This window comes from Tachyglossus aculeatus, chromosome 25 (assembly GCF_015852505.1).
Source record: "Tachyglossus aculeatus isolate mTacAcu1 chromosome 25, mTacAcu1.pri, whole genome shotgun sequence".
NCBI classification, from domain to species: Eukaryota; Metazoa; Chordata; class Mammalia; order Monotremata; family Tachyglossidae; genus Tachyglossus; species Tachyglossus aculeatus.
Window position 1 is genome coordinate 14,696,728 of NC_052090.1, and position 14,392 is coordinate 14,711,119.

At 45.1% G+C, this 14,392-nt stretch overlaps 1 protein-coding gene across 1 annotated transcript in view; it reads right to left on the minus strand.

Moving 5' to 3' along the window:
• PXDNL (peroxidasin like) overlaps window positions 1–14,142 on the minus strand; it is a 244,176-nt gene extending 230,034 nt beyond the window's left edge. Inside the window, exon 1 of the mRNA XM_038766521.1 lies at window positions 13,979–14,142. Coding sequence (XP_038622449.1) covers window positions 13,979–14,142 — 164 coding nt within the window. The remainder of the gene's footprint in view (window positions 1–13,978) is intronic.
• Between the last annotated feature and the right edge of the window lie 250 nt (window positions 14,143–14,392).

The following is a 14,392-nucleotide window of genomic DNA, read 5'->3' on the forward strand; positions in this document are numbered from 1 at the left end:
CCCTAAGCCCACGACCTGCTCCTGGCCTGGAACCCCCTCCCTCCTCAAATCCGACAGACAATAACTCTCCCCCACTTCAAAGCCTTATGGAAGGCAAATCTCTTCCAAGAGACCTTCCCAGACTAAGCCCCACTTTTCCTCATCTCCCACTCCCTTCTTCATTGCCTTAACGTGCTCCCCTTTGCTCTTGTCCCATCCCCACCCCAGCCCCACAGCACTTATGTATACATCTGTAATTTTATTTATTTGTATTGATGTCTGTCTCCCTGTCTCTAAACTGTGAGCTCGTTGTGGGCAGGAATTGTCACTGTTTAATGTTGTATTGTTAATAACAATAATAATGATGGCATTTGTTAAGCACTTACTATGTGCAAAGCACTGTTCTAAGCACCGGGGAGTTTACAAGGTGATCCAGGTTGTCCCACGGAGGGCTCACAGTTTTAATCCCCATTTTACAGACGAGGTAACTGAGGCACAGAGAAGTGAATTGAGTTGCCCAAAGTCACACAGCAGACAGTTGGCAGAGACGGGATTAGAACCCATGACCTCTGACTCCAAAGCCCGTGCTCTTTCCACTGAGCCATGCTGCTTCTTTCCCAAGCACTTAGTACAGTGCTTTACACACAGTAAGTGCTTAATAAATACAAATGAATGAATGATACAAGGCTATCAGTATGGAAACCAAATTTGGATGACAATGTACCTAACAGAAGAACGGTGAAAGACCTAGGAAGCAATTCCTCCACTCTGGAGCAACTCTGGATTGGTCAGTCCTTTAAAGTTAAGTCCAATTTTGATTTCTCAATTACAGTGACAGCACTGAAAAACTGGACAGCCTCGGAAAAGAAAATAAAATACACAAGAAACGATTAAAGGCATAGAAAAAGAACTTCCATGAGGAGAGTGAAAGCAAGTGGGACTGTTTACTCAGCCAGAGTAGGTTTAACTATCTCCAGGTATAAGCAGGGTTTTTAGAAGGGGGATGTTGACCATATTTGCTCTGGGAACCCAAAAGGCAAATATTTAAATGGCAACAGGAGCCCACTGAGTTACACTGAGAAAGAACTGTTTGAATTTGAAGTTGGAGACTACATCAGGCTACTGAGGGCAATTAAGGATCGCTCCTCTTGAAGATCTTTTCAAATCCCCTGCCTTGGGTAGTTTAATCCTTTGGACCAATCCCACAAACCGATGACTCCAAATGGTTTCAGTCTATGTGTTGTTTTTTTCACACCATTAACTCCGCTCATGTGCTAACAAAATAGTTCCTGCGTGAGAGTTGTCACAGATTTCCATCTGGATTGAGTTACAACCAACACTCACTGACTGCTTCTTTTGGCAAACTTGGAATGCTTTCCACGTCTGTTGTCAACCTTGAATGGGTTTTTCATCTAATCCTCTTAGCCTAGGGGTAGCTCAGTCCGAGTCGGATCCTTGGGTGCAGCTGACCACTCACAATTGGCAGCCTGGGTTGGATGCTGGTTGGTGAGAATAACTGGAGACAAACAGCCAGCTGCAATGGATGCACCTAGTTGGAAACAAGCTTCCAAAAAGAACTCAAGACATCCTTTCCCTTAGCAGGCTTAGTGCGTCAGCCTTCCCACTGTTGGGTAGGGACCATCTCTATATGTTGCCAACTTGTACTTCCCAAGCACTTAGTACAGTGCTCTGCACACAGTCAGCACTCAATAAATATGATTGATTGACTGATAACCAGCCACACAACCAGACGGCATGATGCTTGTACATGGCCTTTCTCTTCCCTACCACTTTTAGCCATTTTTCTCTGGTTTTATCAGCCTTTCAATTCCAGGAATACTCTGTCTCTCTGACTGGCCACTAATAGAACCATCACTACACAAAGTGCTCAATAAATGGCACTGATCGATTGATCGGGGTCAAGGGTTCTGCCCGTTCCATTTTTGGGACCTGGAATTTATGCTTCTGCCCTGACTCTCTGAGTTCAGCTGGAATTTAGAAGTTTCCTCTCCCCTACCCAGCCACCCTAAATAATTTTATCAACCAAATGATATCGGTGCTGAAAGTGATGGTTAATAAGGAACTCTTATGCTTCCTCCTCAATGATATTTGAGGGCATACTGTGTGTGAAGCACTATACTAATCGCTTGGAAGAGTATAATAGAGTTGGTAGACATATTACCTGTCCACAACAAGCTTACAGTCTAGAGTTTACAGTCACAAGTTATACTTGTAGCATTATCGGCAAGTTCTAGGCCAACTATACCGAATCTCCTCAACTCTATAGTATTACAGGTTAAACTCCTTTGCGGGGCAGGGTGGGTATAAGCAACAGGAGGCTGTTAACATGTTTTTTTCAGAGATGCCTCCCCATCACTTTGCCTTGATGCTTATGCTTACCAGAATTGAAAAATCAAATAATGTGATGTTGTGTGCCAATCATGACCTGTTGGCACCAGAAACATCCTGGAGAGCTGTTAAACGTATTTAAATCCGGCCAAATGTTCTCGATGCAGATTGAAAAAATGCCAACACTAAGCACTGCAATATGGGAAGCATGTTTTTTCCATGCTGGAAAAAATGCATAGACATTGATTCATACACTACCCTTGGCCCACAAAGGACTCACAAAACTGAGGGGATGGGGGTGGGGAGAGAGCAAGGTAATAGGGCAGACATTCAAAATCAACAGAAAACAGTTCACTGTTACTTGGCCCAGTTGGAATGACACACAACTCCTTGGCCTCCTAACTTCTGTGGCTCAAGCTGCCCTGGCCCAAAGGGGTTCTGCCTGCCCTCTGCTCTTCTGCAAGGGAATGGGGCTTTACTCCCATGGGGTCTTTGGGGGTAGGATGGGGAGGATGCCATGCTCCCATGATCCCTGAACTTCACTCAAACAGGAGTGCTCTGAGGGTCAAATACCTGTCTTAAGTGAGTTTTACATAATCATTTCAACCCTTCTAAATTCTTCGTAAATGATAATAGAAATAATAATAATTAATAACAACACAGAGAGGAGTCAGGATGGAAAGAGCACAGGCCCGAGAGTCAGAAATCCTGGAATCTGATTCTGAGTCTGCCATCTGCCTACCCGGGGTAAGTCACTTAACTTCTCTGTGCCTCAGTTTCTTCATCTGTAAAATGGGATTTAAATACCTGCTCTATCTCCTACTTCACTTGTGAGCCCCCATATGAAACAGGGACTGTGCCTGACCTAATTATCTTGTATCTACCCCAGTGCTTAGCACACAGTAAACACTTACATACCACAGTAATTATCATCAGCTGTCCTCCTAGCTCTGCTTTTTCCCTTTATTATATCAGAGGTGACCTCACATGAATGCTCTATCTTTCCAATCCCTGCACTGGAAAATGCTTTTAAGATGGGAGGTGAGCCAACTTGTCCCCATCTGATTCACATCATACCACCCTTCCACCCAACCTACTATGACGGGGACCAGCATTATGGTGCTCTGCAGTAACAAGAGACTGATTCCCCAGGTCCTCAGGCAGCCAGAATAACATTCAGTTACTTTCCTTTCATGTCAACATGCAAAGATATGCAATAGCCCATCAGTCACTCAGTCAATCATATTTCCTGAGTGCTTACTGTGTGCAGAGCACTGTACTAAGAGCTTGGGAGAGTACACTATAACAATAAACAGAAACATTCCCTGCCCACAATGAGCTTACAGTATAGAGGGGGAGACAGACATTAATATAAATAAATTACAGATATATACTTAAGTATTGTGGGGCCGGGAGAAGGGAGGAATAAAGGGAGCAAGACAGGGTGACTCAGAAGAGAGTGGGAGAAGAGGAAAGGAGGGCTTAGGGAGCAGGAGGGATCTGGAAATTGGGAGGAATAAGCATGTTTACTAATTCAACAAGACTCATTGGGTATCTCGGGGTTTGCACTTTTGTGGTACTCTTCAGAACACCACCAAGAAAGTCACTCTATGGCACTTGGCTTATTTGGTATGGCTGCTGTTAAATGTTCAGGAACAGGTGCTTGTTTTCTCAAAAAAGGACTACACAACCTAGCTCCTTATGTCTCTTTGTTCCTGTGTATTAAAACTGTGAAAAGCAAAAACCTAGTAGTTTCAACATAAGAAGTGTTTCCCCACCTTTTCCTTTTACCCCCTTAATTTATTTTTTCTTGGATTACAAAGCAAGAAAATAGTTGGCATCAGACCTTCTTGAAAACCTCCCCCAGGCTTACGATTCACATTTAAAACTGTGCTCCTCTTTCTTCTCTGAAGAGTACACGACATACCAAGTCCACACTGACACTTCGCTGTGTCAGTACTCTGTTCAAAGAGGAAGTTATGACAGCAGAATTGTGTGTGTGGCTGTGTGTATGTGTGCACTGCACACCTCCCTTTACCACCCCTCCTTGGGGGATAATTTTTCAATTATCCTTTTTTCAAGTGGCCCAGGATAATAAAAGATGCATAAGAGATTCTCTTTAAAATCTTAGGCTTTTCAAACATTCTTTTTCTTTTGAGCCAGAGGTCAGCAATCTCAGGGCCCAAGTCAGAAGATGGCACTCCTTGCTTCTGGTCCATGGCTCAGACATAGATGCCCTCTCTCTCTCTCTCTCTCTCTCTCATGTTTACTACCTTACTTCCAGCCAAAGCGCTTCAACCTCCCAAGTGCCTTGCTGCAGTGCCATATCCCCACAGCCAGTTACCTTCTCCTTCCAGCCCAGTCCTTGAGTCACAAGCCGGGGCCCAGGCAGGCAGTAAGAGGTTCTCCAAAAACATTAATGTGACACTAGATAAGGCTATAGTGACCAGATCATGGACTCGGTTCCATCAACACAAAACCCCTCTCCCCCCACCCCCTTCGCAACCCAGAATCATTGCCCATGCCTCTTATACGCTCTTAAAATACAAATTCATTTCAATAAGTTAAAAATATATCCTTAATTCCAAAACTTGCACTTTTATCAATACCCTTACATTCTATGATTTCCCTTATCTGTAATTTATTTTAATATCTGTCTCCCCCTTCTAGACTGTAAGCTCCTTGTGGGCAGGGATACTATCAACCAACTGGATTGTATTACACTTTCTCAATCACTTCCAACAGTGCTTTGCACACAATGAGCGCTCAAAAAATACCACTGATAGATTGATCAGTCAGTTGATCATATTTATTGAGCACTTTCCATGTTCAGGGCACAGTACTAAGTGCTTGGGAAAGTACAGTATAAGAAGCAGTGAGCTTACAGTCTAGATGGGGAGGCAGACATTGAGAAGCAGCGTGGCTCAGTGGAAAGAGCATGGGCTTTGGAGTCAGAGGTCAGGGGTACAAATCCCGGCTCCGCCAATTGTCAGCTGTGTGACTTTGGGCAAGTCACTTAACTTCTCTGGGCCTCAGTTACCTCATCGGTAAAATGGGGATGAAGACTGTGAGCCCCCGCGGGGACAACATGATCACCTTGTAACCTCCCCAGTGCTTAGAATCAATCAGTCAATCGTATTTATTGAGTGCTTACTATGTGCAGAGCACTGTACTAAGCGCTTGGGAAGTACAAATTGGCAACACATAGAGACAGTTCCTACCCAACAGTGGGCTCACAGTCTAAAAGGGGGAGACAGAGAACAGAACCAAACATACCAACAAATGTGACACAACCCAGAACCCAGAACAGTGCTTTGCACATAGTAAGCACTTAATAAATGCCATCATCATTATTATTATTATATATACACATAAGTGCTGTGGGGCTGGGATGGGGATTGAATAAAGGGAGCAAGTCAGGGTGAAGCAGAAGGGTGTGGGAGAAGAGGAAAGGAAGGCTTAGTTAGGGAAAGCCTCGATGTTTCACATATATACTTATATATATATATATAAGTGCTGCGGGGCTGGGAGGGGGATTGAATAAAGGGAGCAAGTCAGGGTGAGGCAGAAGGGTGTGGGAGAAGAGGAAAGGAAGGCTTAGTTAGGGAAAGCCTCTTCCAGATAGGCATTCAATAAGGCTTTGAAATGGGGGAGAGTCACTGTTTGTCCTATATGAGGCTGTTCCAGGCCAGAGGCAGGATGTGGTCAAGAGGCCAGCAGCGAGATAGAGAGAGAGACAGGAGAGATCAAGGTATAGGGAGAAGGGTAGCATTAGAGGAGCAAAATGTATGTAGGAGGATAGCGAGGTGAGGTAGACAGGTGGCAAGGTGATTTAGTGCTCGAAAGCCAATGACGTTTCTTGAGGAGTGGGAAACGTGGCCTGAATGATTTTGTAGAAAAATGATCTGGGCATCTGAGTGAAGTATGGACTGGAGTAGGGAGAGACAGGAGGGAGGGAGATCAGCAAGTAGGCTGAGACAGCAATCAAGGCAAGATAGGAAAAGTGACTGGATTAACATTGGTAGCAGTTTGGATGGAATTTGAAAATGGTGAAATTTATTTATATTAACATCTGTCTCCCCCTCTAGACTGTAAGATCACTGTGGGCACGGATTGTGACTGCTTATTGTTATATAGTACTCTCCCATGAGTTTAGTACAGAATAAGCAATCAATAAATATGAATGAATGAACGAATCATTGGAGAGGGATGGGGAGATTTTAGCGATGTTGTGAAGGTCAAACATACAGGATTTAGTGACGGACTGAATAGGTGGGCTGCATGAGAGAGAGGAGTTAAGGATAATGTCAAGGTTACAGGCTTGAGAGACAGGAAGGATGGTGGTGCCGACCACAGTGATGGGAAAGTCAGGGGGAGGACAGGCTTTGGGTTGAAAGAGAAGAAGTTCTGTTTTAGACATATTCAGTTTGGAGTGACAGGACAGTCACGTAGAGATGTCTTGAAGGCAGGAGGAAATGCTGGACTGCAGGGAGGGAAAGAGATGAGGGCTGGAGATGTAGACTGATAATAACTAGACTTCCACAACCCAATATTTCACCTGCCTTTTTCAGATGGGCTGCAACTGGCCTGATTTTACGCCAGTCAAAAGCAGTGCACACAATCACTACGTCGAAAGCTTCATTTATACATCTTTCAAAGCTTAAGTTAATACTAAATATCATCTGATAATCTGAAAGTAAAAGTAGATACTGTTGTGCGTGCAAAGATTCATCCTCCGGGTTAAAATATGTTCAAATACTCATTCATTTTAACTGCATCTTGTTTTTCTCCCCAAGTAACCAACATCTAGCAGACCAGTACGTAAAAAATAGTTCGCTCTTGAAGCAACAACGTTAATATTTAGGTGTCAAAAACTCATTTTTCAAAGACTGTGTCTTGCGAATCTCTTTCTGTCAGGAGGTAAATCTACTAAGTCCCAGGACCACAGCATCTCTACATCCTATTTGTAGTGTCAGAAGGGAAGGGTACAGTGCTTTGTCTTTAACTTTGAAAATGAATTTGAACAAAAATGTTTGCTAATCAATACCATGGAATGTTTAAACACAAAATTCTAAAGCACCCAATTCCTACAACATGAGAACTCAAAATATGTTCTGATATTAAAAGTATAAGGCTGCAGTTCACTTTAAGCCACAACTTAAGACTAGCAAACTTTCTGGGAATTTCAGATTTACCCCTCAGTTTTCATATTTTCTTAGCAAGGGACATATTAAAACTTATTACCCAGCAATTCCCAGTTGTGCTCACCAAATTATGCCAAGTAGAATAAGGATAGTGGCTCGTCTGTGAAAGCATACTAATAATCTCCTGTGTGATGTTTACATTTCAGAACGGATCGCCTATACCCTATTTTTCTATGAGTGTGCAACACCTCATTTTGGGTATGTGAAAGGAAAAATGTGGTTAGGTTGGTTCTTTCCGTGGGTGTACAAACTCTCTCGAGGCTCCTGAAGGCAAGCTCTGCTTCACAGCTAAAAATTAGAGGTCATGCTAACTTCTGTGGGTTAAATGAAATCAAAGTGCTCCCTGATGGAATAGGAATCGGAAAATGCTGAAAAACACTCCAGTTTTGTTCTCAAACAAGCAAAAGGTCTTAACTGAACACGCCTTTATGACTGTGTCCTACCCCAGTTTCTGACATTCTTTAAGGGCAAAGAAAGCTAACACAATGGCACAACACGGAAAGAAGCAGCCACACCAAGTGGCTTATTACTGTAAGCATAAAAACTCATCAAAGACAGTTAAGTCTGGCATTACACCAAGGTTCGAAACTCCCCAGCCTACCCAAAACTTCTTCTAACTTATTGCAACGTGTGCTTTCAATTTACCATAACTATCTGACTTTTTCCTCAAATTTGCCTAGGAACATCAACATTTCAGACCCTGCCCATGAAATTACAGACTTGCACAATGTGCAGGCAACAGAATGACTTGGAAATCAAGAAAATCAGCCTCAGCCAAGTGACGTACTGCTTTTGATTAACAAGTGGACAACATGAAAAACTCTGTTCATTGCCAGAAATCTTTTAGGCAGAGCTAGAAATCTTTTACCCACAGCTTCCCATTTCCTAAATCCTGTATTTTAAGATATTTACAGTGAATAATTTCCTCTTAGGTTGATCTATGTAAATCAAATAACAAAATTTAGAACATACAAAATCTATTATGGCTTTAAAGAAATGAGACTCTGAGCTGATGTAGTTGCATAACAGGACAGAATGGGATTAAATTTGAACATGTAAAACTTCAACTGTATGCTGAAAAGGGGAAAAAAGCAGGATTCTGGTTTAAGGCATGCTGAAGTAGTTGGGGAGGGGAGAAAGGAGTGAGGAGGAAAATGTCTGGAAGAACTGCCCTAGCACACTGGGAAAACCTAAGTTTATTAGCCACAGAATAAAACTGCTCCTTAGTTATTTCGTTTGAAAGAAATCCTTTCACTTCTGGTTTTTAGTTCATTGTGGGCAGGGAATGTGTCTGTTCATTGTTATACTGTACTCTCCCAAGCACTTAGTACAGTGCTCCACACACAGTAAGCATTCAATAAATATGACTGAATGAATAAATTTAGCTTCCGAGTTGGTTTTTTTCTTTTACAAAATTCTGGTCTTAATGAAGCTTGTCATGAGAATTCACAAACTGTTTATAACACAATGCAATCCAGTGATGTGGCTTAACTGGGTTTAAAATAAGCCTGCCCAATTCTTAGAGGTTTCAAATTGCTCATCATCATTTCTTTCTCAAATTCTTTCTGGGGTGCTTTTCTTCTCCCTCCCGACCTAATTATCCTGTCCAAATCACAGGTGAGTGATTGCCTCACCACTGAAGAAAATTGCACGCTTTTTGGATAAAGTGAGTAGGAATCTTTACTACATTATTCTTTAAGCCACATGGCTCAGACACAGAGATCACAGCCCCTAACACTGTGCAAGTGGTCCATCTTGGGCCTATGTGAAGCAGCATCATTCAAGAACTGGAAAATGCTAATCTCAGGGTTGTCCTTTCCACAGTAAGCACTTCCTCCTGCTAATATGATGGATACATCACCAGCTGTAAATCATTTTAGTACTCTGAATGTTATTTGAAGTGGCAAGAAGAAATTAGAATTTACAGATACTAGGTCTATAACTGCAAAGTTCCCCAGAACTCTGCATTTGAATTTATTGTTCTGTAGTAAACAATCATTTCCTTTAGGCATTTCAGTTCAGATGTTCTGTTTCTCAGTTTTGGAACCGAATTGAACTCCTGAAAATCCCAGTCAACCTCATTCCAGATTGATTGCTGACAGGAGCCCCCAACAGTTGGGTTTTAGGCCCACTGTTGTGTAGGGCCTAGTAGTATAGGCTCACTGAATGAAGACAAAATTAAGTGAAGGTAGCTGCCTTTAGAAATGAGCTAACATTGTCGGAAGATCCTAGAAAAGACTAATACTACAAGCATCAGAGTACGATCACAAGCTTTTCCTGATTAATTTCCCAGCATTTTGAGCCACAGCATCCCTTCAGTCAACTCTACATCTGTCTGCTTTTTGGATTTTTGACCTCTCTAGGTGTAAATATTTTTGTGTGACAACCCTATTAGGGTGTAAGCTCCACGTGGCCAGAGAGTATGCCACTTTTACTTTGTATAGTCTTTTTTAGGTATTTGTTAAGTGCTTACCATTTGCCAAGCACTGTTCTAAGCACTGGGCACACTCAATAAATGTCACTACTACCAACTATGGCTACTAATACGGCATTCATTTTGGGATCATTTCATGGTTCCTAGAAGAAAATGTTCATTTTCTGACAGTCCATTTTCTGCTCAGAGGATATGCTTCTGTGAGCAGTTCTTGACAGGTATCCTAAGGAAGGTGTAAATGAGTAAAGTGGGTCAAGAGGGAACAGCAGCATGGCTTAGGGGCTAGAGCATGGGCCTGGGAATCAGAAGGACCTGGGTTCTAACCCTGGCTCTGCCACTTGTCTGCCATGGGTAAGTCACTTAACTTGTCTGGGCCTCAGTTACTTCCACTGCAAAATGGGGATGAAGACTGTGAGCCCCATATGAGACAGGGACTGTGTCCAATTTGATTAACTTGTATCTACCCCAGTTCTTAGACCAGTGCTTGGCACATAGTAAGTGCTTTTGGCAGGGCCATATAGCAGCTGACTGTGCCACAAAAACAGTCACCATCACAACGTGAACTCAACAAAGGTGTCTCCTGGTAGAAACAACGGACAGGGCTCGGTCCAGACATGAAGACTTTGGGATTGAGAACCTGGATGAAGAAAGCAATTCGTGCTAGTGGTTTGCACAGCTCAACTTGCACCCTTGGTCCCTGCTAGTCAAGTTCCATTCAAGGCATGGAAGCAACATACTGTGAAGGGCATGCAAATATTTACTCCCAGAATTGCCCCATTTTTTGCAACCCCAAAAGAGGAGAGGGGCTGTTATATGGAGAAGTCTAGCAATAAGGAGAGGAGGGGAAAAAAGAAAAAAGAAAAAGAGGAGGAAGAGGGGAGAAAGAAAAAGATAAGAGTGCAGATGAATACAACAGGCACTCAATAAATTATGTTAATCCCCTCTACCTCTCACTGCCCTTCCTATCCCAGTAGGTGCTGTGCACTTCAAAGAGAAAACCCAGGCATCCTGATCCTACTCTTCTTCCTAGCCTGGTGAGAGCTGTAAACACTGCTTTAAAAATACACGTTTTATTTTCTTCTCAGGGGCTGGGGGGAAATTATGTGAGGCAGGTGATTTTGTGAATAAATACAATATATACAAAGGCCACCTAGGGCCAAAGTGATCACAACGCAATGGTTCAGACCAGCAGCCGATTGGCGAGGAAGCCACTTTAAGAGCCGCCGCAGTCTTTGTCACCTGCCTTGGCTACCTACATTTCCAGATTCCTTCTGCAGCTGTTCACTACAAGACGCACCGGTTGACTTTGGGGTTACAGGAGGCCTTCAACACTGATGTCAGGGCCACAGAAGGGACTTCGTTTCTTCTATTTTATGTCCCTTCCACTCTCCCCACCCCCTCCCCCAACCCACGGGGAGGTGTGGGTTCATCTTTGGGGGAAACCTCATCGTGGCCCGGACAGACTGTGGTGACCCCACCCTCTACACGTGCCTTCTCCAAACACATGCCCGTGAGCCTTGCCTCAGGCTCCAGCCCAGTTATAAAGATAACCACGTTGAAAGAGCCTAAAGTCACCTTCGCCTTAGGGCACAGGGTAGTTTTAGGAGGAAAAAAAGCTTTCTGAGCGAATTAATAGACGCCCCAAAGTGAAGTTTTGGATGGGAAGTAATCACCCACCACAGCAGCTTGGTAACCAACGGATAAAATCATGATTCAACAAGTTAAGACTCGCCCTCCCCCTACCTATGAAGGTGAATCCCATTTGTTTCAAAGGGCAGGACAGACTCTTGGGCACGTAGTCACATCAAAACCGCTCCACCAGTTGGTTGTGTTAACTGAATTTTCAATTAAGTGGGGATCACATCTCAGTTGTGCATTTTTTCTATCACAGTTAAGTCAAATACCTCCTAAATTCCTCCCAGGTTCTGGTTTTTAGGAAATACGTCAGAATTGCCTCGCAGTTTCTGGTATCTACCACCACCACCAGTCAAGACCCTTGTATGGCTTTTTACTCCAGCCCAAGAGCCTTCTCCGCTTTAAAATAAATCCTCTCTTCATCCTCCTCCAAATTGTTCATGCTGTTTTATACAAATTCATGGAGTCCTATTTATGGTAATCTAACTCCACGCCCCAAAGTCTAAACAATGGGGTCAGCAGAGATAGTATTTTTCAGGCTAATTATGTCATTTGTGAGGAATCCGGGTATCACCTGTGCCTTCAGGGTCTCCCGGGTAGACAGGAATCTTCATTCCTGATGCACGCTTACAACTCGCCCACCTCTTCCAATACCCAGCTGCAGATCATTTTAATTAACAGTTAACCACGTGTTTGGAGGAAAGAGTTTATAGATGGCTTGAAAAGAAGGGCAGGATTTCTCTTTCCCCAATTAGCAAGGCACTGGCCCAAACTAGCAAAACGGCTACAGGTGAGGTGAATCCTTCACTCTGAACTTTACTTTCCTCTATCTACACGGCTTGAAGGATGGGGCCAGTGTTGAGATGGTCTCTTCTAAGAGACACCTAAGGACTGTCAGTGTGTGGTCAGCTGTCTATATGTTTTGTTTTGTTGTCTGTCTCCCCCTTCTAGACTGTGAGCCCGCTGTTGGGTAGGGACCATCTGTACATGTTGCCGACTTGTACTTCCCAAGTGCTTAGTACAGTGTTCTGCACACAGTAGGTGCTCAATAAATACAACTGAATGAATGAATGGTCAGGTGTGTGGCAGTATAACTCAGTGTGACACCAACACGGGGCAGAGGCAGCTCCTGAAACCAGGTCTGCCTCCCCAGGAGGACCCTTATTATCATCATCATCATCATCAATGGTATTTATTGAGTGCTTACTATGGGCAGAGCACTGTGCTCATGAGAAGTAGTGTGGATTAATGGATAAAGCATGGGCCTGGGCGTCAGAAGGACCTGTGTTCGAATCCCACCTCTGCTGTATAACCTTGGGCAAATCACTTCACTTTTCTGTGCTTCAGTTCCCCCATCTGTAATATGGGAATTAAGACTGTGAGCCCCACGTGGCACAGGGACTGGGTGTCCAACCCGACTCGCTCGTTTCCACCCCAATACTTAGTACGGTGCCTGGCTCATAGAAAGTGCTTAACAACTACAGTATTATTATTATTCAACCAATCATGTTCACTAGGGGCCTACTGTGTGCAAAGCACAGTGCTGGGCTCTTGGGAGCATAAAACAGAGTAGGCCGACCCGTGTACTAGAAAGAATATTCCACTCCAGTGCCCTAGTTCCAGCCCAAACTCCGGAGGGGAGAGAATTTGCCCCAAAGGGGAGGTCGGTGAGCCGGGGGAAAGAGTGGCAGGGAAGGATGGACCCAACCGGGGAGTGCTTTGGAGGGAGAGAAGGAGGAGGAGGAGAAGGAGGGAGAGAAGGAGGAGGAGGAGGGAGAGAAGGAGGAGGAGGAGGAGGAGGGAGAGAAGGAGGAGGAGGAGGAGGGAGAGAAGGGAGAGGAGGAGGAGGGAGAGAAGGGAGAGGAGGAGGAGGGAGAGAAGGGAGAGGAGGAGGAGGGAGAGAAGGGAGAGGAGGAGGAGGGAGAGAAGGGAGAGGAGGAGGAGGGAGAGAAGGGAGAGGAGGAGGAGGGAGAGAAGGGAGAGGAGGAGAAGGGAGAGAAGGGAGAGGAGGAGGGAGAGAAGGGAGAGGAGGAGGAGGAAGAGGAGGAAGAGAAGGAGGAGGAGGAGGGAGAGAAGAAAGAGGAGGAGGGAGAGAAGAAAGAGGAGGAGGGAGAGAAGGAAGAGGAGGAGGGAGAGAAGAAAGAGGAGGAGGGAGAGAAGGAAGAGGGAGAGAAGGAAAAGGAAGAGGAGGAGGAAGAAAAGAAGGAGGGAGAGAAGGAAGAGGAGGAGGTCCTTCTAGGCTGTGAAGTCGTTGGTGGATAGGGACCGTCTCTACCTGTTGCCGCACTATACTCCCAAGCGCTTAGTCCAGCGCTGTGCGCACAGTAAGCGCTCAGTAAATGGGACTGAATGACTGGGTCGTGGCGGGGTGACTTACAGGACGGCGGCGTTGTTCGGGCCCCTGGGGATGTGGTGGAGCATCAAGTGCATGCAGCGGACGGTGTCCCCGAAGCAGAGGCAGCGGCGCGGGCAGGCGGGCGGCGGCAGGGCGCAGGCGGCCAGCGCCAGCCAGCCGCACAGGAGCCCGCCGACGGCCTCCATCTGGGCGCGGGGCTGGGCGCAGGGCTGGGCGCTGGGCAGGGCTGTGCTGTGCTGAGCGCTGCGCTCGGGGCGGCTGGGGGCCGCAGGAACCGAGGACCCACCGACCCACCGAGCGGCCAAAGCACCGCCCCCGACCAATCCCAGGCCGCGGGATCATCTTACACGCCCCGCCACGGGACACGGGCCGCAAACCCTCTGCCCTCCGGCACTCATCAATCAATCAATCAATCGATCGATCGTATTTAGTGAG